We start from the raw sequence: 26696 nt of genomic DNA on the forward strand, positions 1-26696 counted from the left end.
AAATAACTGATGTTTTATGTTTGCGATTTTACCCGACATAAAAATAAAACGGACCTAGTTGTGATGAAATAAACATTACCCGTACACTCGTACGTACACACACATTTATATGAATATATAAATATATAATGCACTATGTAAAGAGGCATTTGCGAAAGGAAATAAAATAAACACTAGAAATTAACAGGATAACTAGCACCACGGCATTCACTTGCTAACAGCATGATTTGTTTGTTACAATTTTAATAAAACATCTCCGTAAATTGACCTCCTCACTATTACCAACTTATTTAAATTTTCGAATGAGGAAAGAAATATACATGGTATACCACCTGAAAATTCCAAAACATAGATATAGTTTTCTGTCCTTAAAATGGCATAAAAATGTAATGAAAAAGTAAGCCCACGAAGTCACAAAATTTCAAGTGGGCATGCATCATTCTCTATCCGACCCTCAAATAATCTTAAAAGACTGCCTCCTGAATTCTTCAACTGTCGATTGCCTCAACACCTTCCTTATCAGAAGGGTTGTCATAGTGAAGAAAAACATCTTGAATCTAAATCAGTTACTATATCTAGAGAAATCAATTTCGGTTCAACAAACCCTTCATCAAGAAGATCCCCAAAAAACCAACTGCCACCACTGCCATAACAGAGGTTCCCATGGTATCTGATGTCGTATCTATGCTTCTCCGGTTAGTTCTTGTTTGGTGAGACTTCTCCCCTGAGCTACCCCTGAGAAGATTATTCAGATTGTCCAATTGATGCATGATCTGACGCTGACTGCGTGCAATGCTTGATATCTGACGACACAGTCAAGAATATCATCAAGAGCCTATACAACATTAGTCATACACACTTTGGTGATTCAGATATTTTATTTTATTTTTTTACATAATCAAGAGCCTACCGTATTTTTCCCATTTGCCATTTTAGTCATACACAAGAAAACTCTATGCCAAGAAAGAGGAAATTCTGATAATAATATATTCTAGTGCTAGACACCACTAACAACTTGAATCCAGTAAAAGAACATTGGGTACATGGTATTGAAGATCCATTATATATCTATAAATAGATTTTCCGCCACTAGGTACACCAAAATTTACACAATAGCAAGAAACATGCAGAACTGTTGTTTTGTAAATCATGACGTTCATTACCAGCCACCGCGTGCAACATTCAATGGATCCATATAAAAAAGTAAATCACATTTCCTTTTTGACACTCACCCATCTTTTTAATCTATCGTAAGTTTCCAACATTAGAATAAGATCAGAATAAAATAATAAATTAACTACATGAAAGAGAAGTTTCTTCAGTTATTGTTAAAATAATACATCACGCAGTTTTTATTACATATATTGCTGGATCTGTTTTTATTGCATGTAAACATGGAAAGATTCTGCTATTATTATGGATTTCATTGATTCCTCATTTGACTATAAATAGACGGCATAAATGTAGGAATTAGACAATGTTAGGATACGACCTCCTATTACAAAGGTCTACGAAAGAAGAAATAAGGGAGAGAGAAAATACTGCTAATTGTTTTAATGCAAATAGCTGAGGAATCTATTAGTAGTAGTTATGTTGTTAGCTGAGGAATCTGTTAATAGTTACGTTGTTGGCAAGCTTGTATAGATAGGTGTGTTTTAGCGTATTGTGGGTGATTGAAAAATTAGTGAATAGTAGTAGGATTCTGGACTGTCAAAGTGCTAGTGTCTATCTGCTAGGAACCAAGAATTGAAAAGAGAAATAATAGAATGGTTTTTTATTGAATAAACAGAAAAGAACAAAACATAGGAGAGCACTCTCTCTTTCCTTCAACCAGATCAGTAGCAGCGACAAATTCTTATTCCCAATCCAGAACCGGCAAGGGCAAATAATAAGGTAAAGACTAACAAAGAAGGACGTGGCAGAGGCAATTTTAAGGGGGCTTTTGCAAGATGAAGGAGAAGGGTATATTTTGGAATGAAAGCAAATAGCTGACTCGGCAGAAGATACCAAAGTGATAGAATGGTTGCAAAGGGTCGTTGATGAATATTCATGGGTTTTTGGAGCTACGGGTATTCTTCCTCCTTCGAAGAGGCACAATCATGCAATTGTTCTAAAAGTTGATTCTCAAATACCGAATGGCCAATACAAATATCCCCACTACCAAAAACATAGATTGAAAAGTTGGTGGTTGAGATGTTGGGGGCAGGCATCATTTGCCCAAGCGTAATTTCTTATGCTAGCCCTATTATTTTAGTCAAGAGAAAAGATGGGGCATGGGATTTTGTGTTCATTATAGAGCACTGCATAAAGATACAATACCAGTAAGTTTCCCCTTCCAATTAGAGTTAATATATGAGATTGGGGGAGCCAAAATTTTTTCTAAGTTGGAACTGAAATCAGACTATCATCAAATAAGAATGTGGGAAAAAGATATTGAGAAAACAACTTTTCAAACTCATAAAAGGACATATGAATTCATGGTAATGACATTTGGATTGACAAATGCTCCTTCAACTTTCTGGTATTTGATGAATGAGGTGCTAAAACCGAGAAAGTTTGTTTCAATACTTTTTTATGATATTCTCTTTTAGTACCAATCAAGAAGAACATGAACTTAAGGGCAGTTTTGGAAGTTCTATTACAACAACAGTTGAGAGTAAATATATAGAAATGTATATTTGTTGAATGTATTGTGTGTCTAATGCACCACACAGTATGTACTTATACTAATTTTCATAATCAATTATAATAAATTCCACCAAAATATTAGGTATCAATCATCCTAGTTTCCTAGGATATGTAACTGTTAATTTCCTACAAATCTATAACAACTGATTAATTTCTAACACTCCCCTCAACTTGGAGCATATATGTCATATGCACCAAACTTGGTAAAAATGTACTCAACCCGAGGGCCTCTAAGAGACTTGATGAACATGCCAGCCAACTGTTCTCTAGAGTTGATAAAATCAGTAGTGATTTACTAATTATTTAGAGGAATGAAATGTTTATATACATGTGTATGAAAATAAGGGATGAAGGATAGAGAGATGGAGATTTGGTATAATTGTAAATTGAGCAATGACTACATGAGAAAGGAGAAATCATTTGAGCCCTTGTAGAGAATTTCTCCTTTTTCTTGTCCTTTTCATCCTATTCAATAAAAATCTCCTTTCTTTTTCTTCTAAATTTTTAGTTGCTAACACTGTTTCCCATTAAATATGTTCAGTGAATCCATATTACATTTGTCTAATTCTTAAAAGGATTTATATGAATCAAACTTAAAAAACATAGTAAAATTTATCTAGAGGGTTAGTAAAATATGTCTCTAGTTGTTCTCTCTCACTCCCAACCACCCTCTGTTCGAAAGTTATATCCAAAACATCGGACATTACTTCCCAAAAGAAGCACCTCTTAAGAATCAACTTAAAGAGTCAGAACAATAAAATACTCTGAAAGTGACATAAGACTCATAATACCTCATCCATTAAAGGAGAATCCTTAGTTAACTGTGATGATGAAGAGGAATTTGCCATTTTAGATCCAGTTAAGGAACCATTGCCCAAACTAGTGATGAAGTATGAGGTGGGAGCTGATCCATTGCATGTCTCAGTTTGAAGTGACATATTCTGTTGGCTTGGAGAATTTCTCTTGGTGTTTAATTTGGAATTCAGCTCTTCAATGCGATTTGTAAACTCATCCATTCTATCATTGAGGGCAGAAATTTGGTCCGAAAGTTGATTGATGGCTCCCTACCATATATTAAGTAAATTAAGTAAATAAAACATAAATTAGATAGTTAGTGGGTAAATGGACGAATGCAAAAGTGATTAAATGAACTCTATCTTTACATGAAATAAAAAAAAAAAAAAAAAAAAAAAAACTGCTACAAGACTCGATGTACCTGATTCAGCGCCATTGTGCTGGACTCTGAATTTCTTTCAACAAACCTTCTATTGTTGGAATCATATCCAGTAACCTTAGCAAGGTTTTTGTCTCTTTGATTGGTATATGACTGTGATATTCCACTGTCGAAGATAATCAGTAGTCCTATTATTAGGTAATTGTAAAGCAGTTTTCCAAGAAGTATACAATGTTTCCTTTACTAAACATTGTCAAATAATGTACCTGAGTAACAGACCCATAACTAATGGAGTTATATGAAGTACCTCAACAAACATCATTCATGTTGTCAAATAAGTACATTGATTTTCTCTCAATATAGCACTGGATAATTTCACCGATTTTAATTTCATTAATGGGTGGTTATGATATGTGACCAACAATTTTCAATTCAATTAGGCCATGTCTCAACAGGTAGGGTTGGCTAAGGATTAATCAACACTATCAAAGGTTTTCAAAAGTAAAAATCAAAACCATCTAGAGCAAGGTCAGTTTAGTGGTTTCTTTTAATGCATTTAGATGGAAAATTTTCACCTCCTCAGATGTTTATTTCTCATGGCAACTCTGTCAGCAGAGGCTCTAGAAAGTGCTTCTTTGGGGCTTGACACCAAATCCTCATCTAGGCTGAGTTTTGTCTTCAAATCCTCTGGTAGGGCCTGGAGAAGTGGGAACACTTAGACAGAAAATGCTGAAACAAAAAAACATTAGCAGATGGTAAGCTCTCATACCATAACCTCGTCCACAAGCTTTTCAATTTGAATTTGCTCAATGTAGGTACGAGGAATGTAGGAACCATCTAAACCTAGCTGCTGTCCTATGTATTTTAAAACCAAGCGATCTCTTCCTTGTACCTGTTTATCAATTAGTTCCAAAGTCCAAATAAATCAGCAAAAAAAAAATAGTATGTAAACAACAGTTGAAAGGAATATAATGAATTTGCGTGTTGTATACACATTAACATTTTTATTTATAATAAAGAGGAGATATAACAATAAGAAAGAAAATCAATATCTAATAATGGGATTATAATAAAGAATTCATAGAATAATAAAGAACAAAATAAAAATTTAATAATGGGAAATATTTCGTAAGATACTTCACTATCAAATCTAAAAAAAATATTTATTTCATCAAATCTTTAATATGGTTAGATATTGTTAGTTACAATTACAATATCTTCTGTTATTTACAATATTATGTGTATTTGCGCTTAACTCATATTACCCTTTATTATTCTTCATTATAAATATATTACCCTATGTGTATTTTCTAATTGCCCTCCATAAAGGTATACACTGTACCCTTAATCCATCTCCTCATTACACTGTTTTGGGTTACCATAGGTTATCTACATCATTTTGTACCTACCTTTCGTCTATTTCTACTATGTCAAATCCAAAATCCGTAGGTGATGCCTTAGCACATCTTGGTTGGCGTCAGGCTATGCTTGATGAAATAATTGCTCTTCAGAATAGTGAAAAAGCCATGGTTATTCTTTAACAATGGCCTCTTTACCAACTGCGCTCAAATGTTTTTCTTAATGGAGATTTGAAGGAAGAAATTTATATGAAGTAACTTTCAGGTTTTCTTACTCAATGGAAGTCTTTTGGATTGGTATATCGCCTCTGCAAATCTTTATATTACCTAAAACAGTCTCCTAGGACTTGGTTTGGAAAATTTGGCAGTGTTCAACAGTTTGGTATGACTTACAATAAGGCAGATCATTCATTCTTTTATCATCACTCAAGTGTTGGGTATATCTATTTAATAGTATATGTTGATGATACTGTCCTTACAAATCGTGATCACAATAGCATCTCCTAGATGAAACAACACATTTGTCACCACTTTCAAACAAAAGATCATGGCACACTCTAATATTTCTTAGGGATTGAGGTAGCACAATCCAACAATGGCATTGTTATATCTCAAAGGAAAGTGGTCTGATAAACTCAAAATCTATTGACACACCTATAGATCTCAATACAAAACTCCTACCTAAACAGAGGAGCATTTCTCAAATCCTAAGAAGTACAAAAGATTAGTCGAAAAATTGAACTATCTTACTATTACTCATGTTGACATTTTCTTTCCCGTCAGTGAGGTGAAGCAATTTCTCAATTTCCCATGTACATATCATTGGAATGCAGTCATTCATATATTAAAGTACATTAAAGGATCCTCTAGAAAGATTTGTTATATGGTTACATTAAAAACACTAAAGTTGTCTACTACTCAGATGTTGACTGGGTAGGACTCCTTCACTTCTGTATATTGTGTTTCCATTAGAGGTAACTTCATTTCTTGGAAGAGCAAGAAACAAAGTGTTGTGGCAAGATCTAGTGCTTAAGCATAATATAGAGTTATGGCCTTTGCTACTTATGAATTTGTTTGGCTTAAAACAATTACTTAAAGAGTTGCAATTTGGAGATGTCACTCAAATGACATTTATATGTGACAATTAGGGTGTTCTTCATATTAGTTGTAATCCTATCTTTCATGAAAAAACCAAGCACATTCATATTGATTGTCTTTCATGAAAGGACCAAGCATATTAGCTCTAATCCTATCTTTCATGAAAGGACCAAGCACATTGAAAGTCATTTTATTCAAAAAAGATTATATTTAGAGACATCAAGACTGCGTTTGTTAACTCAAGTGATCAATTAGAAGATATTTTCACTAAGACTTAACATGGACCTAGAATTGATTATATTTATAACAAACTTGGTACATACGATTTATAAGCATCAGTTTCAAGAGAAGTGTTAGATATTGTTATGATATTATAAGTTACAATATCTTATGTTAGTTACAATATTATGTGTTTGAGCTTAGCTTATATTCTCATTTATTATTCTTCATTTTAGATATATGTTCTTCATTATAAATATAGTACCCTATGTTTTAGTCAATTGTCGAGATTCAAAGAATCAATTAAAACATAATATTTGTTTACTAAACATTTAATAAAATAATTTTGAAGAATTCTATTAGAATCTATTAAATATATTATGTAAATATCCTAAATTCATAACTGAATCTTATGTTCTATAAAATTTTACATTAATATTTTTGTATTTAAAAAATTTTACAGTCTATATAAATTTTATATTGATATTTTTGTATTTAAAAAAGAGACGTTGAGTCCAATTAATTGAAATTATTCTAATGTTTATATTTGTTACAAAAAAAGCTTTTCAAATTCCACATAAAGATAGATTGCCCTAATGAAAAAGCTTTTAATGCAGTAAAATATCCCTTCTTTTTCCATAAATTGTTCCGAATAAGTTTTTCCATAAATTGTTCCGAATAAGTTTTTTTGATATAGACGTGCACTTTTTTTGAACTATCATAGAATTAGTATAGTTTTTATTGTTATAGAATTTTATGTGAAAGACATTTTTTGGTAAATTAAAATTAAGTTTCTCTCTAATTAGACATATATGTTCTATATTTGAATTTCTATTTTTTTTAATATTATGATAATAATATAATACTTTCATTCTCTACAAGGGAATTAACCCTAAACCTAGTTGTCACTATTTTCACAAATATAATAAAATCATATCTCTAACAACAATAAGATAAAAAGAAATAAAAAAAAAATATGCACAAAAATTAAACAAAATATAAAAAATTATTGATTATTCCAATAATCAGTTTAGTAATGACTGCAATTGAAATTTATAGAAATCTGGAGAAAAAGGGAATTTAAATAAATTTATTCCACCATAGCATGTAATAGTAGCATGATAGTCTAATATTACCTGAACATAATGTCTATTGAGTTGCTCAAGCCAATCGAGTTTCACACAAACCCTATCATCAGAAAAAACATGGCTGTTTCTCTTAAGGATAGTGGCTATTGTGTATCCCAAGGCCATTAGTCCACCAAGAAGGCGCACACTGACCTCAAAAGTAATTCTTGGTGATATGACAAATGGATTATCTGTCACCCATTCCTGAAAATTGATAAGACATTTCATTCTCTATGAATCATGGAGTTGTGTTGTTGTTGTCCAAAAGAATCAAAAGAAGTCACAAACCAACAAACTATGAACCTTTAAAATTCTAAATAATAAAGTATTTCGACTACAAAATTGGAGACAGTGTTAACAACAAACCTAGCAGTTTAGGAGAGAGAATAAAAGATATAATGGTAATCAATTTTGTACACAATAATCTAGTGATTCCCAAGTGTAATGGGTAAATTTCAAAGCATAATTTGAAGCATATGTGCACTCATTTTCTATAAAATCTACTTTTTTTGCTTCTTCCAGAGATCAAATATACGATGTAAAAATGAGATATTTCAGAAAGCGCCAACTTCAAACATAAAAAATGTTTGGTTGCATATAGTTCCTTATGCTATTAGCTCCAAAACCTAAAACATGAAGAATCAAACTTATGCTAGCATCCAAAAGTCATAGGTGTCATAAACAAGTTAGTAAGAGGACTCATGAAACCAACTTATAAGATGAGGTTGCACCCACTTATACACTATAATTTGACCTTATCTTTAATTGATGTGGGATCTTCAACACACCCCTCACTCTAAGAATTGGATGTCTTTAAGGCTGAGGGATGGCAACAAGAATGTGGTTACTAGGAAGGGAAATGATTTTAAAAAGATGTGAATGAGGGGATGTTAAAAGATATGAATGAGGGGTTATATGGTTTGTCGCACCAGAATCTAGAATTCAAGAGTCCTTGCATAAACTTTTAGAAACAATAAAAGAAGAATTGGTGTCGATCATGGTTAGAGAGAAAGTACCAAAAGGTGGCTTATAGACTCCATAAGAGATTTTAGGTGTTCAATTTCAGCACATAGTAGTGGTGATGGGTAGCAATAGTGACGGTAGCGGTGACGTAGAAACAACGATGACAACAATCACATAGTAGCGAAAGCTCCAACAAAAGCTCTAACGATAGCTTCAACAACGATCCTACAACAGTGCGACTTTGGAAGTGGCAGTGGATGGTGATAGTAGCAATGACAAAGCGACAAGTTGGGGACACTTCAGGCAAACCAAATAATCAAAGGAAATGGTTGCACTTTAGGTGACCTAATAAGAACCTTAACTAAGACGGCAAAGAAGAAAGCGGAAGCAGAACTCCCAAGATCAAGAGCTCTGGTACCAACTTAAAAGGATTAATTTGAGAAGAAGATTCTTATTAAATTGATTAATTTGAAACAATACATTAGACTCTATATATAGAGAACTCTAACCCTAAAGTAATTACAAAGAGATCTCTAAAATCTTTTAACAACTTCTAATAAGTTCTAGTAATACATTTAGTATCCTACCAACAACATTTCTTTTGGCAATGTAACTTGATACTATATAGAGATGGAAAACTTGAGTTATGAGTTAGTATTTTAAAGTAAAAAAAGAAAAAATTCTCAGGCAGAGGAATCTAGTAACTTTTCAATTCATGGAACATTGGGAGAAATTTAATTTTTAATTGGATTTCCAAACAACACCCTATTCGTACCAATGAAAAATCAAATTTTGAATTTATAGCGCAAGCTCACATCAAGGAATCATGTGATACACAATATACTATTACAGTACAGAATATGAAATATAGCCAGGAACCAAACCTCAAACATGAGACTGTATTTCCCATCCTTATTTCGCATTCGCAGATACGATTGGCAAGTTTCTGGATCTTCACCAGGTGGTAGAAGATATATGTCATAAGTTTGCTCTGTTGTTTCCTTAAAATCCTCAGAGAGAACAGCTTTAATTTGATCCACTGCTAGATTCTTTGCTGACTACAACAATTATACAATGGAGTTTCTATTTAGACATAATCTCTTATCAATATTGAAACACAGAACTATCTTTCTTCTCATTTCATTTACTCAAGTGGAATTAAAATAATGACTTATTATTGCACTAACCTTTAATATGTAAGTTGGGCTCTGGAATCCAGTAAATGGATTGAATTTGTTGATGATTTTTATGTGTGCTGTTTGGAGATCTGGCTCAATAAAGGCCTTGTACATTGGATACACCTGAAAAGTTTTAAACATTGGCACTTCTAGAAAATGTTATTTTCTAAATCTGTATAAAAAGATGAAAGATATTAAAAGTATGAACCGTCTCAGATATTTGATGAATAATTTCTTCAGGTTCTTGACCAGCACGTTGAATATCACGTATAACTCGTTTTACAAGGTCAAGGTGAACTCCTCCTGTAACAGAGACTCGAAGGTCCAGTAAAGGTCGTAACTTTTCACTCAAGGCATAGATGCCCTCTATAAACACGATACGAGAAGTTGGAGCCTCTACTGTCCTGTAACCAGGGTACATATTTAATATTAAAATGAAGGCAAACATAAAATTGGAGTACTCCAAACCAATTGAAACCATCTTTGAATTACATTAAGTATAAATTTCAGATATGCATTGTAATTGCTGCAGATCACAGAACATCAAACTGAAATGAAATGCCAATAAGATACAACTGTAGGAAACTACATCCCTGAACCTTATAAGGGTGTTCTACAGTTTTTCAGAACTTTATATGAATCAAGAGATTTGTCCATCATTCCATCAACCGACTAACAATTTGGCATATGTAGCAGTTGTATAGTTAGAACTAATCCACCTCCCTAACTGAGAGTACCATAGAGGAAATACACATTAAAAAACTGAAAGTTAATACAGAAGCTGATACAAAATATTCTCATACATAGTCATTGCTTGAAAATTATTAACCAAATATACATATTTTCTATTTTTCATCTTTATTTTCCTAAAAACAGTGTTCTCTGATCAATGTCTCAAGAAAGTAATTTTTCAACAGAGTAATTTTCAACACATCAAAATATGCCAAATTGTACAGTTAATCAACATGGTCCAAAATTCAACCTGTATCCTATTCGTGAACTGGACTTGAAATCATATACGGGAACTTGAACAGGCTTTCCTTCCTTTAAATCATGTAAATTCTGAAGTAACGTGTCGTAATCTGTTAAGCGTGGATCTGGACAAAGGAATAACAGAGTTCAACAAGATTGGTGTCAAACTTGTAGCCGGTGTTTCAGTTTAAATGTCACAATAATCAAAGCATGAATATGATACCACATACATTTTATTTTTGTGGATCTATGTATCAGATGCACACTAATAGACATACATACTACCTCATCACTCAACAAAAATATTTTATTACGAAATGAGCTATGTCATTCCTACAATCACGAAAGTTGTGTTTCATTATGCTATACAGCCTGTATTCCAAGAATGCAGCATGGTAAGAATAATAAAAGCATTGCATAAGGTCAGATCATGATTTACCATCAAAGTTTCCATCAACAATTCGACTGGAATCATTGTAATTATCCATTGAAATGACAGCAATACTGGGCATGAAGTTGAGTATCTTTTCAGTAAATACAGTCTTGCCTGCTCCAGAAGGACCTGCCACCCCTACCAATACTATTCCATCATTCTTTTGTGCCAACAATTGGCATGCACGAATTACAATGAAAAAACCCTTCTCAAAGGATAGCTGGTCTTGGATTGGAGCAATCTCATGGCGATCACAGTCTTTTCTTTTAACCAAGTGAACTTGATCTTTTAAAAGACCAAGACGTTTGTGATGGGAATCAGAATCGGAAATCTCTTTTCCCATTGAACAATTCCCAGTTTCTCTAAGAGGAAAAAAAAATCAGTGTTAAATAATGCATAAATAAATATGTAACATTCATGTTAAACTCATATATCATTGTACCACATCACAAACATACAATGATGGATTATGGCTTGCTAACTACACTTTTAATTTTTCTAACATAAATCCAGAAAGAAGCCTTGGCATTCTTATTATCATTTTCTATCATTTTATCAGTGGACATGTAATCTTGCACACAACTGTAGTTTACATTTAGCTCATCCTAATGCACATATGTAACAATCCATACAGTTATTTAAATTCTCTTTTATTGGAAATGAACAAGTACAATCGCGCTCTCTCTCTAAAGTGCAAATCTCACTTTAAAGATGCAAAATTCAGCGAGAATACAAGTTGGAATATCCTACAGGCCCAAAGAGTAAAATTCAAAATCTAGCTTAGGAACACTGATACAGCAGGACTAAGAAGACAGATACAGGGTTTTGTTCTGACTGCGAGCATATAGTTTTCTAGTATCACCATCAGATTATCACAATTCCAACATCACACACAACCCCACCTCTATATCTAATCCAAAAAATTAAAATTGCGCATCAAAAACAAAAAATAAAAAACAAAACCCTGAACTAACAACTTTTTAAGAGCGTGAAAAGGATCACCCGTATAACAAATTATTATAGAGTGACAAATATTAAGAAGAAAAGAAATATCCCACCCAGGAAACAGAAACCAACAGAAGTTGTTTGGAAACATAGCAAAACCAAAAACCGGCCTTGAAAAACTCAGTTCTTGAAAGCACTTTGGATCCAAAATCAAAAAGAAAATTTCCAAGCTTTGGTACAAAAACAAGAATACCCATAAGAGAATGCACATCAAAATTGATCCAATGTACACCCTTGTGATTATCAGAGAACTCACCGAGCCTCCCTGAACGAGCAGTTACAGTGAGTTCAGCAACAACACAAACAACGGCAACCATAACCCAGAGAACCCATCATTTCAAGGTCGGCTCTGCTATATGCCCATATATCAATATTAATATTAGTTCTAATATTAATATTATTTCTTTCTAGATGTTACCCTTCTCCGCGAAACAAAAGGAATGCGAATTTTCTCCATTCCAGGATATTTTGTGATGAGGGATTAATTTCTAGAGGATCCGCTAACGGTCTAAAGAGAGAACAAAAACCAAAAAAACCAAAAACAATAGAAAGAGAAAGAGAAAGAGAGAAGCTTTCATATACAAGGGAATGGTGAATCAAATACAAGAACTAAATATTGCATTTTCTTATAAATATTACTATAAATATTACGTTTTATTAAATATCACATTATATTACTATAAAGAACATTACATTATATTATATTATTTGTAGCTTCTATAACTATTAATAATTTTAGTATTATGTTTCAATTTCAATAATTATTACAATTTTTAACTTTTAATTTCTTATTTCACACAAAAGTTTAAATACGTTTCTATTAGTATTATACTAATATTTGTAACCGTGCAATACACCGATACGGAAAGTTTTCTAACAATATTTAACAGTAAAACTGATTTTAATAAAATTATTTACTTATTATATATATTTTGAAATATACATCTTTAGTTCACAATATTGTATGATTTTATTTAAATTTTTACTATGCAAAAATAAGGGCAACTTATGTTGCATGTTTGTATGTTTCTATTTGTAAGAAGAAGTAATGATGTAGAAAAATGTTTCACAAATAACAGGAACTATACCTATGCAATAGATGTTCCTGCAGCATGATCTTAGAGAACCATAACAAGTTGGCACAACTTGGCACAAAGAAAGAGAGGATAATCTTATTATAAGATGGATATCTATTCTTTAATGATATTTTTAATTTCTATCAATGAACTGATACAATTTTTTCAATGTTATTATAGATGGAAAAATAAATTCTATAAAATTAAGACCTGTTGCAAACAATACTCGTAAATATATATATATATATAGACGTTATTAAATACTAGCGTAAACACAGGCGCTATCGTGTCTGTATGTACGCATTTTTTGAATTATATTAATAATTGATGATATTGTAATGTTATTAAGTTAATGAACAAAATAAAAGTATATTTATAAAAATTAAAGTGAAATATATGGAGAAAATATGAGAAAAATAAATATTGATGGATAGTAGGAGAAAAAAGAAGAAGGAGATAAGTAAATAGTTTTATAAAAACTTGTAAAAGTAACCGTTAATTTTTAAAAATTTAATAAATAATTAAATTGTAAAGGGTAAAGTTGGAATTATGAAATGTGGACACAAAAGAGGGAATCCCCTTTATATATAGTTATAGACACAAAAGATGGAATCCCCTTTATATATAGTTATAGATATTTAATTTTATAAAACTTATTTGATTTTATGTATTTAAATAAAATATTTAATTAATTATTCTTAAAACTTGTCAAATTGATAAACATATTTATTTTAAATCTAAATGTTGATTCTTTATTTTAGTTAATTCAATTATAAAATATTATTTAAAATAGTTATACAAAATTTATTTTATTAAAAAATGTATAAATAACATAAATAAAATTTTATTATTGACATAATTAAATATTATGATTTTGTTTTAGTTCTTACATAATTGAATATACTCTACAAAGACTCTTAATTCCAAATTGCTCCAACTTCAAGATATTTGTCCTCTCCGAAGGATACTCATCCTTTCTCATGGGTATTCATTCTCCTCACTTTGGATAGGGGTTGTGTCTACAGAAGACATTTTGATGCTTAAGTCAGTCAAGTACATCAAATCATAATGAATGTGGTAATTAATGAACATAATGGATGTACCTTGTAGAATTTGTTATTTATACACTACCTTCCTGGTCACAATAGGATAATCAAGAGGACGATCGAGAATAGAGTGTGAGGTTTGTGAACTTTTGAATATCCGACTAATTGTGTACGTCAATCCATGGTATCTATATCACCACCCTTCATTCTCCTATGTTTACCTGGCCTTTTTTTGGACTCTATATCTAGTGTATATTTGTACTATCTATACAATCCTTTTTATTCTTTATTTTTGTATTTTAATTTATCATCCTCTCGCATCATCTTTATATGAAATTCTTGAGACTTTTACTCACAAAATTTTAGTAGCATAGCAACTACGTTTCTAACTTTTCATAACTTTCAAAATAGTAAAAAACAACCAAATTACAAAAAGAATTTAAAATCAACAACCAAGGATAAATCATTCTTTCACAATAATTTTACACAAAAGTAATCAAACAATAACCATAACTAAAATATTATTTTTGAATAATATCTTATAAGTAAAATAATAAACTTATTTTATTTATAACTCTTTTTGAATAATCTAAATATATTTTTATTCTTAAAGGTGATGGCATAACATGTTAAGAAGACAAGAGTAGATGACGTGTTCCGAAGCCTGAGGAACAAGATACTACTCATCGATAAGGAGGGCGAGGGGACCTTAACTCTTAACTTGAAGGGGTTGATTATAGATATCCCATGTTACCACTCATGAGAGTCTTTGACCCTAAAAAATCCATGGGATGGGAAAATAGAGGAAGAGGATGAAGACTCCACTCCTCTCACTCCTAGCTCTCCAAATCACGACACCAAGGTAGAAGTGAGGCTTAGTTTGGGAAATGAGGATAACATCCAAGTGTTCCTCATAGAAATGACCACAAAACAGATAAGCATTCCTAAGGGATTGAGATGTTCATGGCCTGGAACTGAGGGGTTTGAGACTCTACTCCAACAGCTCAAACACCAAAAGCTGAAGACATTTCTTGTACTTTTACGGAAGATATATCCTGATCCTGTGAAGGTATTTTTCACCAATTTCCAATTCAAGAATTATGCTCTGTTGTCAAGTGTCAAAGGGGTTCAAATGGAGATTTCCAAGAAGACTTGGAAGGATAATCTTAGACTAAGTCAAAGAGGAGTTCAAGTGAGGAAAGGAAAAACTGGTGTTGTTGAAGAGTTCAACAAAATGCAATATTATGGGCAGTGTTGGAGGAACCCTAGTACTGAGATCAAGACTTTCTATGTTGGTGGTCTCAAGGTAGATGAGAGGCTCCTTGCTATGATTATCACCAAAGTTATAATCCCCGTGGAAGCAATCACTCTACCTTGAATGAGGGTGATTTGATTCTAATGTATTGCATCCAAAACAATGTTCAAGTGGACTAGATTTTTGTTATTCGTGATCACATGCTGAAGGCTAAGAGGCTTACAGACTTAAGGCTTCCTTATGTGGTGTTGGTGTCCAAATTCATTGAATACTCACAAGTAGACATGGAAGATGAACTTGAAGAGTCCAAAGGGATTTTAAATCAGACCTCATATCTCAATCTGCACAAAATGGGTTTTACCAAGGTTGGAAATGTTTAAACTATAGGATGCATAGGTGGAACTGCAGCTGGTAATGCTAATGACCATGAAGCTGGCCCAAGTAAACATGGAAAACCTAGCTTTCTTTTCTCTTGTGATATCGGTCTAGCTTCACTAAAAATGGACAACCTCTGAGAGGTTATCCTTGGATTAACCCTTGGAAGGTCAATTGTCATCCATGCAAACAGATCGGCATTATCGACTAAGACTTGCCTTATAGCCTTCTCATCTTCTTCATCCACCGTCACTCTAATTTTCAAGCCTTGGTCCCCTTGCAAAGGGAATATCATGGTTTCTCCCACAAGCTCAATCTTTGTATTGATGCCTACCCTGGGTCGAGGTTGTATCCTTCTATGGCTCACCTAACCATATTTGCTTTCTCAACATTATTAGCATTGAGTTGTGGGATTGGGAAGCCTTAGACTTGCTATATAGCATTCTCGTGTTGTCTTGTGATCCTCATGGACCGTGATGATATCTCTTGATGATGACGAGAACTTCATGGCAAGGTGAGGAGTGGATACTACTGCTCCTAGCAAGTTGAGTGATGGTCGACCCAACAAAATGTTATGTGATGAGTGTATATTTTTGCCTCCATATAATGCTTAATTTTAGGTATTTAATTGAATTTTTATACTTAAAGAGTGATTTAATTGACAATTTTTATAATTGGGCTTCTTCAGTTTGTAAGACAAAAATAGCTTAAAAGTGATTTTTAATTGCATAAATTATCTTTGAATGTTATAACTTTTGTTGATGCAGTTGAAGTTAAATTTGATTTTTTAAAAGTGTGAAATTATATTGTTTCAAGTTACAAAATAAGACCAAAATCAATAAATTCTGGAAAGAAATAATTCAAGAGCTAAATGCACCCCCAATTTCTATTTTACACACTCCTTTTTCAAGTGGGTCACCCAAAAACCTATTCTACACCCCTATTTTCTACTAAGTTACACCCCTCACTCCACTCAAAATTCAGCCTCATTCAGATGCTGCCATGTGGCAATCTCACTCTCACAATCTCTCAAATCAAAGACTGCCACATGTCCAACATTATAACACTCAAAATTTGGCCAATTAGATTATGACATGTCATCATCACCTTTAACCTAGGTCCAAAACAATACTTCCATCCACCGTCAACCTTCATCTATTGCCATGCACTCAGGTAAGTGCTAACGATGAACCAAGATGCATAAACATCGCTTCATCATCGGACCTCCAATGCCATCAACAATTGGACTACCTCGAGGCAACAATGGATCCCACACTATTATGCCAGAGCACTCGTCCATGTACACGTTCACCACGATGCAAACAGGCGCCACCATTGCAGACTGACTATAAGCCCCGTGAAATTTAATTAATTAAATAAATAATTAATTAATAAATGCGAGTAGTGGAAGTCTTTATGACATTAATTATGCGAGTAGTAGCTCAAATGGTTGAGAGTACTTGATTGTGTGAGAGGACTTAGGTTCAAGTCCTATGTTTGCCATTTATGTGTTAATTAATTGATTATTATTTTTAATAATATGCTTGATTATGATGAGTGATAATTTAATCCTATATTTATAGAAATTATCACAAAACATGAATTGGTTGAATGGTTGTGCATTGACTTAACATTGGCATGGTGATGGGTTTGAATCTTGGTAGACCCAAATTAAGTTTTCTTTTTGCTAAAATTAGTTTTGGCATGAATGTGAAAGGGCAGAGAAACCCTAACTGACAATGGGCAGCCAAGGGAGCTGGAAAAATAACCACTAATGGACTTTGAATGGCAATTAAGTCAGCTTAATGCCAATTCTCGTTTTCCTCTTCATCATTGCTAATTAAGGCAATTTTTAGTGAGAATTAAGAGTGAGAGAAAAAGTTTTGGTGCCTGCCATTGGAAAGCATTGTGAGGAGTGAAATTTCAGAGAGAAACTATGGTTCTTGGGTGAAAAGAATAGTTGAATTGGCGTGGCACTAAGGAGACCATTGGTGATCAAAAGGGAAGCTCTATACTATCAAATTTTAAGCAAGGAATCCAAGTTAGGGGAGCTGGAACCGTACCCTTTAATTCATATTGTTAATTGCATGAAAATTATGATAAAGTGAATGTGTAAACTCTGTCTATTTCGTGTATTTTTGTGTTTTCTAAAATTTCCAAAAACCGTCTGGTGGGTGATGAACCACCGCCAGGTGACTCATCTTTTTTCTAGGTTATTTTGGGTTCGAGAGATGGAACCGCCTGGCGGCACGACCTTGCCGCTAGGCGACACGTGACTGTGCGCCCAGTTTCTGAGTTTTTGGCATGAACTGCCTGGCGGTGATGAACACCCGCCAGGCGACGCGACTTGTTTTCACGTGGTTTTTTATTTATTTTACACTTCTGGGTGGTTGATAAATGGGAAAAAATGAATCTTATTTGTTGGCTAAGCATCTGATATTGATAATTGTTGAAAATGTCTTGATTATGAGTAGGACGATATTGCTGCATCATGTCACATTTTCTAATTTTCACATGGATTATCAAAATTGTTGCAGCATGTCACAAAAATGTCTTGAAACATGTTGCTGTCACAAAATTGAGTTATTGATAATTGTTGAAAAATGTCTTAATTATGAGTAGGACGATATTGATAATCCATGGGATGGGAAAATACCACTTTTGTGACACATGTCTTGATTATCTATTGACTAAGCATCTTATCAATTTTGTGACTCATCATTTTTTTAAGAAGACACATGTCTCTATAATCATTTGCTTTTGCAATCATCAAATTTAATCCATGCTCATAATTTGTTTTTCTCATTATCACCTCACACTCTATATTAGAACCACGAGGAATTAGGCAAATCTTTGCGTGAAATGAGAGCATTGTATGCCTTACATTCTCTTCTTTGATGCACAATACATCTCATGAATGTTTGAACCCATGGATAGATGTTGCACAACTGACTCAATTTTGCGACAGCAACATGTTTCAATGGTTCATATGGAATGGGCGATATTGCTACAGCAGAATTGTGTTTTGCTTGTTTTGGATGAGCGTGGTCTACAAGGCTTTGATGATATCACGAAGGTCGACTTGCTAGTGTTCCTTGAGTTGTGGCTCAGAACGTATCCCTTAAGTTGTGGCTTGGGATAGGGGTTAAGCACGTAGCATTTCTTGAGTTGTGGCTCGGAATGGCATCTCTTCAGTTGTGGCTCGGGATGGCGGATGAATATGAGGAACTCTTGATCTGTGGCTCGGGTTGACGACTGTTGTCGGTGTGAGTATGCATGTTGTGGCATGTACGGCGGGTCCAGATAAATTGCCCTCCTTGGTATGAGACCAACGAGTTTGGTAGTCTTGGGACGTTACAAATGTTATTCGTATTGGGAACTCCACCTGGCATTACAAAGTGAGGTCCGTAGCATGGTTTCCCGCACGTGCTCTACCAGTTGTGGCTGGTAGGTGAGAGAGCAAGACATCTTGAGGTACTCATCAGAAGATGTAGAACACGGAGACGAGGTGGTGGCCATGTTGTGTGGAACAAAGGATATGAGTTCCTTTGGTGTGCTTGAAATTATATGTTTTGTATACATATGTTATATTTTGTGAGCTCACCCTATCTGCTTATGCTTGGCGATGATCGTGTATTGCGTTACACGTGAGCAGATGATGTTGCAGGTGGATTTGGTGAGGCATAGAGCCAAAGTAGGGTAAGTCTTGGGAGGAGAATTTTTATCAGAGTTTTTATGTTTTATGATTTAAAATAAATTGTAATATTTTATATTACTAGACTTTGAGATTGAACATGGATTTTATAATTGAGTTATATTAGAGGTTTTGTGATACTTTATAATGTTATCAAGTTTTAAAGTGTCCCACGTTTTTGGGAAATGATATTTCAATAAATGAAGTTTATTTATTAATTCTTTATTTTATTATTTAAATCCGTAATATTTGGTCGGTATGTTACACTGACCACAAATCCTCACAAACCAGATCACCACGTTGCGGAACAACTACCACGAACAAAGGTTCGTGCAACTGTTCAACCACATCATCGAACCTTGACGCCACCACCATCAGCCTTCACAAGAACGAAGTCCAAAACCACCATCATAACTAGCAGCCGTTGCAGGACGAAGCACACCATAGATATGCTTCCTTTTCGCATCACAACCACCATCTTCTACAGCTGCAGATCAATGAAACCATCATGCACTTGCATGAAGCAAACTAGAAAATGCCATGAGCCACCATCAACGAAAACCACCTGCGAGTGTAGCGTCTCCTTGACCTAGAACGCAAATCTTCCATGCACTTGCATGAAGCAAACTAGAAAACGCCATGAGCCACTATCAACGGAAACCATCATAACTAGTAGCCGTTGCAGGACGAACCACACCATAGATATGTTTCCTTTCCGCATCACAACCACCATCTTCTACAATTGTAGATCAATGAAACCACCATGCACTCGCATGTAGCAAACTAGAAAACGCCATGAGCCACCATCAATGGAAACCACCTGCAAGTATAGCGTCTCCTTGACCTAGAACACAACTTTGCCAGTTTGTGAATCATCACCATCGTGACATTTCTTCCACATGAACAACATTTGCAAAACAAACCAAATGTTGCCACCGAAATCGCATATGCAGAAACCCTAATGAAGAGAGAAGGAGATGCCACGTGTTAGTCCCCCTTATTGGACAATTAAAAAGTCAAATGGGTTAAAGTCTGGTCAAATGAGAAGAGTTTAAGCGCAAATATTGATATATTTGGATTTATCTATAAATTTATATTACAAAAGGATTGATATAAAAAATTACTACAAATATTAGTTGGTGATAATTTATCATATATCTTTAAGTAATTAATTTATTTAATTATATCAGATATTGATATTATCAACAAACTATATTTGTCAAATAGTTTTAAAACTTTATATCTCTCCAAATATTTTTAAATATTCGTAATCACTATAAAGATGAATAATATATATTTTTATCTTTATTTTAAAAGATATTTGAGAGATTTAAGTAACAGAAAAGTCAAGCCCAAGTCCTATATAAAGAGACCATGGGGAAGTAGAAAGAAACTCAAAACTTCGGAGTTTATGAACACTTAGAGAGTGCCTAATTTCTTTCTCTCTCTCTCTATTCTTATTTTATTTTTATTTTATTTTGATTCCATGAAGGGCTAAGTTTCTTTGGTTGGTTCCATTATAATTTCATTATGGATTTTGAGGCTATAATGCAATAATTGGTTTGTTCATTTGATTATTCTTGTGGTTTATATTTTTCTATGTCTTTTATATATGAATAAATTAAAAGTACTGATTTTTACATTATAGCAAGTTAGCACGATGTTAAATCTACATAACATATCAATCATATGAGTTCAAAGGTTTGTATCTACATATCAATCATATAAGTTCAAGTTATGCGACGTGTTTGTATCTGTCAACAGATATCAGATAGGTACAATCTTCGTTAACGCCCTTATCCAAAGGTGGTGTCCAAGTAGATATAGCCTTTGGTACTAACATTATCTCTAGAGAATTCGTATATGGACTCGTCATATGGGGTCATTGCCTCCTTCGGCAGCTCCAGTTTCTTGTATACTTTTCAGTAAAGTATATCTACTAAGTTGCCTTGTTCTACCAAGATCTTTTTAGTAGCAAAGTTTTTTATCTCTACTGTGATGACCATATGATCATCTTGTTTAAGGTCTACGCCCTTGAAGTCAGTGTCTGTAAAGGTGATAAGAGGCATATTCTTCCCTCTGTAAGTCCTAGACACCAAGTTAATAAACGAAATGACTCTTAGGTGTCGCTTCCTGACCGACGCTAATGAGCCTCCTCTGGTAAATGATAACAAATGTCCCACCCTTGGCCAAGTGCAAACAAGAAGAGTGGGCCTCAATTACTGAAAGGGCCTAAGCTCTTATCTTTTAGGCCAACATTATTTAAATATTAGATTAGGTTTTTGTATTTTGGGCTTTGTATTATGGGCCCAGTAGAATAGGTTTTTTTAGCCATGTACTAGGACTTGGAGAGCTTGTGGGCCTTAGAAGTGTTTTGGACCAAAAGAGAGTTGGGCCTTGTAGAGAGTGCTTCTTCTAGGATTCTAGATCCTTCTTGCGCAAGCTTGGCCACCAAGCTACTCCTTTGTGTTTCTAGGAGCAAGTTCCATTTGACTTGCTAAGTCACACCTTTCTCATGCTCTCTTTTTGACTCCAATTACCATATTCTAGATCTTTTTCCCTCCATTTTTCTAGACAACCTATCTCTCCTTTTCTCCTTAAATAGATAACTTAGGGTCTTGTAAAAACATTTCATGAATATAGTAGAGAAACTTTGTTGAGATGACTCCATACATTTCTCCTTTTTGTGAATCAACTTAGGCTAAAGCTCCCCTTAGTGGCTTCCTCTAGCCTCCTTCATAGATTGTTGGTCTAACCTCACTTGAGAGCCTCCTCCAAACACCATAGCCGAACTATTTCTCCTCCTATCAACCTTTCTTTCGCACCTCCAATCTCCCTCATGGAAGTCTCCATCAATTCTTATGGCTTCCACTTGGTGTTTTACTTGAAGATGGTATCATGGGCTTAGGTTGATCAAGCTTTGCTTCAAGAGATAAGTTCATCTTCCCAGTCTTCTTTTTAATTTTATGTTGTTCCATTACTTTTGTAAGGCTCGGGAAAATTAATTAATAAATGCGGGTAGAAGGCGTCTTTATGGCATTAATTATTGTTTAATGTGACGTGGAATAGTACTAGCTCAAATGGTTGAGAGTACATTGATTGTGTGAGGGGATATGGGTTCGAGTCCTATGTATGCCAATTATGTGTTGTTGTTTTATGATTTATTTTTAATAATATGTGTGAGGATGGAATTGGTAATGTAAACTTATATTGATTGAAGGGTATCACCAAATGTGAATTGGCATAGTGGTTGTGCTCTAGCATTATGAGTGGAGGGTTACGAGTTCAAACCTTGGTAAACAGAACTTAACCTTTATTTTTACTAAACTTAGTTTGGAATGAATGTGAAAAGGTAGAGAGAACCTAGCAGAATGGGGCAAGCCAAGAGGGTTGGAAAACTACCAAATAATTAACATTAAGAGGAATTAAAACTCACCCTAAGCCCAATTTCATTTTATTTTTTAATACCCATCTTAAAGGCACCTATAAAAGCCAAAATTTAGGTAAAGGGAAGGGTTTTGGCAGTGTGGTGAACTGGTATAGAGAGGAGCACGAGATTGAGAGAGTGAATTGAGTTTTGGGTGTGCAAGGGCTGAAGCAAGAAGGGATTTTGAATCAACGGGTCCTGTCTTCTCAATTTTTGATCACTCATTCCAGGTTAGGGGAGCTGAACCCGTGTTGTTAAGTTTTTGGTTTGATTATATGAGATTGATGATCTATTGCCATAGAATTTGAGTTGATTATGGGGTGAATTAGGGGTGGGGTAATTGGGTACTATTTTATTGAAAATTTCATGTGAATTGATGCTCATGATGGCTATTTTGTGTTGTGTATACTCTTATGGTATGAAAATTTGGGAGTGGGAGTCTCTATTATGTTTATACTTTGCTGTTTTGTGAGTGTAAGGTTGTCAAATTGAATTGGTGTGTTTTAGGAGCGTATTGGGTTTTCTGGTGCAGTGCTTGTGTGCGTAAAACTGTCCCAGAACCTGCAATTCTCGATCAAGCGGGCCGGGCTCGCCTAGGCGAGACATGCAGGGATTCATATTCTTACCCTACTCGAGGTTCTCGCTCAAGCGATGAGGTTTTGGGTTTTAGCGACACACACACTCGCTCAAGCAAGTGAGGTTCGCCTAAGCGAGGTAGTGATGAAGTTGCGTGTGTTGAGCGCGACTTCTCGTCCAAGCGAGGAGTTTTGTGGGTTTTGAACGAACCAGGGTCTCGCCCAGGCGAGACGGCCTCACCTAAGCGAGATGTCATGGTCATGTGTGATGTTTTGCTTACATTTTAGCCCAGGCGAGATTGAAATGGGTGTTTGGGCAAGAGATGATCGCGCCTAGGCGAGGGGATCGCGCCTAGGCAAGGGGATCTCGCCTAAGCGAGATAACGTGATGTTGTGACTGATTTAAGCTCGCTTAGGCGAGGTGAGTTAGCCTAAGCGAGGCTGAGGGCTTAGCTTGGGCGAGAGTCCTTAGCTTAAGCGAGTTTTTGCGAGTTACTATGTTTTTATGTGCTTGTGAGTGTGTTTTGGCTGTTTTATCCTAAGAATAGGATGTATATGCATGTGGGTGGTGTTTGGGCTTGAAGGACTAAGTCCAATAGGGGTCTGGGATGTGCTCGGTGGTTGGACACATGATGGGCATGGAACTGGTTGAGTTCCCGTCGACTACTAATGGGCGAGGAGTCCTTAGTATGGTGATTGCATGTGTCGGGCGCACGATGGGCAAGGAACTGTTATGTTCCTATCGGCTACTATTGGGCGAGGAGTCCATAGTATGGTGATTGTGTGCGTGCTAGGGTCCAAGTTTTGAGGCTTAGATGTTTTTACTACAGGCGAGGAGTCTGTAGGGCAGGACTATGAACGGGATAGGCTCATAGGGTTGGATCACAAATGAGTTAGTTTCGTGGGAGCACAGGAAAGTCCCAAGACCTAGTTCATGCATAGGGATGACAACGGGGCGGGGCGGGGACGAGTTTCGTTATCCCATACCTATCCCCGCATAAAAAATTCATCCCCATCCCCATACCCAAACCCAACGGGTATCAAACTTTTTTCCCATCCCCATCCCCATCGGGTAATGGGTATAATCTCGTACCCATACCCGTACCCGTGTTCTAACTACTTCAATATTAATTTTTATAAAAGAAACAAAATTACGGTAAAGAAAACATAATATTCTGAAATATTCAATATTAGGAGGATTTTCTTCGATGCCAAATACCTTAAAATAAATTATAATTGTTTACATTTTATATTAGAATACCAAATAAAATTTCATGTGAACCAAAACATTTATTAAATTTGCAAACTAAAACATTGATGAACTTAGTTGATAAAATTAAAAAATATTTCAAAAAAATATAAAAGGAAAACAAATATTCAAATTAAAATATATTTTAAATGTTTGTTTACTTCAATTTTTTAAATTCTAATGAATCTCTTTTTTATACACTAATAAAAGTTATAATATATCACTTGATCAAAATGACACAAAGAACAAATAATAAACATAATAATAAAAGGAAAACAAATATTCAAATTAAAATATATTTTAAATGTTTGTTTACTTCAATTTTTTAAATTATAATGAATCTCTTTTTTATACACTAATAAAAGTTATAATACATCACTTGATCAAAATGACACAAAAAACAAATAATAAACATAATAATAAAATTTTGACATAGATTTTGTATCTTTTGAACTTCAATATATGTTGGATAGTGAAAAAAAAATATTCATAGCAATTACATTAAATTTTTATATTGTAGTAAATAAAAGTTATTTATACAATTAAAGTGAAAAAAATTACAGTATGATTAATAGTGAGTTATAAAATAACAAATAATTAGATAGAATATATCGAAATATTATTCTACATGATGAAAATAAACAATAAATAAAAATATTAAAAAACTAACAAATGTGTGTTTTAGAAATAATTTGAGAGACTATCGAAAGAAATCGCACAAAGGAAATCAAATGTATAATTAAGATATGATAAAATGAAAAATACCTTAGAGAACTAATTATTAAATTATGTTTGAAGTGGTTAAAATTAAATAGAAATATCATTAGTGACCAAAAAATTTGTCATTAAATTACAAATAAATTAGTAATTAAATTGGTCACTAAATCAAGTACCGATTCGATCATTGAATCGGTCACTAATTTAGTCATTGATTCAAACAATAAATCAACTACTACCACCAATGACGAAAAATAGTGACTGATATGGGTTACTGACTAAATCAGTCACCATTTCATGTTTTTATTGTAGTGAATTATCATATACTATTCCTAAATATCATTATATATATATATATATATATATAAAATTTTAACCACTTCAAACAGAATTTAAAGTGGAAAAATTACATTATGATTAATAATGAGTTATAAAATAAAAAATAATTAGATAGAATATATCGAAATATTATTCTACATGATGAAAATAAAAACAATAAATAAAAATATTAAAAAACTAACAAATGTGTGTTTTAGAAATAATTTGAGAGACTATCGAAAAAAATCACACAAAGGAAATCAAATGTATAACTAAGGTATGATAAGACGAAAAATATCTTAGAGAATTAAGAAAACTTTTCAAATATCAACATATATACTTAATGGTTGAAAAATAACGAAAATTATTTTAATGAAACAAAAGAGTTCTTCAAATTAAACAAAAATTAATAATAATAATAATAAGTAAAGAATTTTTTTTATATTATCTTAAATTGAGAGTATAAACATTCTCATGTGAAAGGAAAATTTATAATAAATAAAAATATTAAAAAATAATATAAATATTCAAATGTGAGGCATAATTTTTTTTTTAATTAACATACATCATTTTAACATAATTACATAAAGGTTATGATAAGATAAAAAATATATTGGAGATGAGAATGAGTTTCATGACAAATGAAATAATTAAAAGAAAAAAAAAATATATATATATAGGGGTTACTTGATTAATTGTGAATATTTTAATAATTTAAACGAGAATGGAGATATGGCGGGGACGGGTAT

The 26696-nt window shown here is 33.6% G+C and overlaps 1 protein-coding gene across 1 annotated transcript; it reads right to left on the reverse strand.

The window, feature by feature from the left end:
• Nucleotides 1–180: 180 nt before the first annotated feature.
• LOC114173958 (inorganic pyrophosphatase TTM2-like) lies at nt 181–12789 on the reverse strand. The gene is made up of 12 exons (XM_028058666.1): nt 12472–12789; nt 11217–11570; nt 10788–10902; nt 10014–10209; nt 9815–9928; nt 9512–9685; nt 7674–7868; nt 4632–4754; nt 4438–4559; nt 3905–4028; nt 3480–3752; nt 181–803 (listed from the first exon to the last, which is right to left on the reverse strand). The coding sequence occupies exons 1-12, from the start codon at nt 12530–12532 to the stop codon at nt 585–587; spliced, it is 2070 nt and encodes a 689-aa protein (XP_027914467.1). The 5' UTR covers nt 12533–12789; the 3' UTR covers nt 181–584.
• Nucleotides 12790–26696: the final 13907 nt, after the last annotated feature.

Source organism: Vigna unguiculata, chromosome 2 (assembly GCF_004118075.2).
Source record: "Vigna unguiculata cultivar IT97K-499-35 chromosome 2, ASM411807v1, whole genome shotgun sequence".
Taxonomy (NCBI): domain Eukaryota; kingdom Viridiplantae; phylum Streptophyta; class Magnoliopsida; order Fabales; family Fabaceae; genus Vigna; species Vigna unguiculata.

Bases quoted from the DNA above. Each gene is read 5' to 3' on its own strand.
- LOC114173958 (XM_028058666.1), bottom strand. From the start codon at position 12,532: ATGGTTGCCGTTGTTTGTGTTGTTGCTGAACTCACTGTAACTGCTCGT. The intron at 10,903-11,216 runs GTAAATCATGAT...TCCTTTGTCCAG, and splicing joins TGTTGATGGAAACTTTGATG to ATCCACGCTTAACAGATTAC. The intron at 10,210-10,787 runs GTTGAATTTTGG...CCCTGGTTACAG, and splicing joins AGTTCACGAATAGGATACAG to GACAGTAGAGGCTCCAACTT.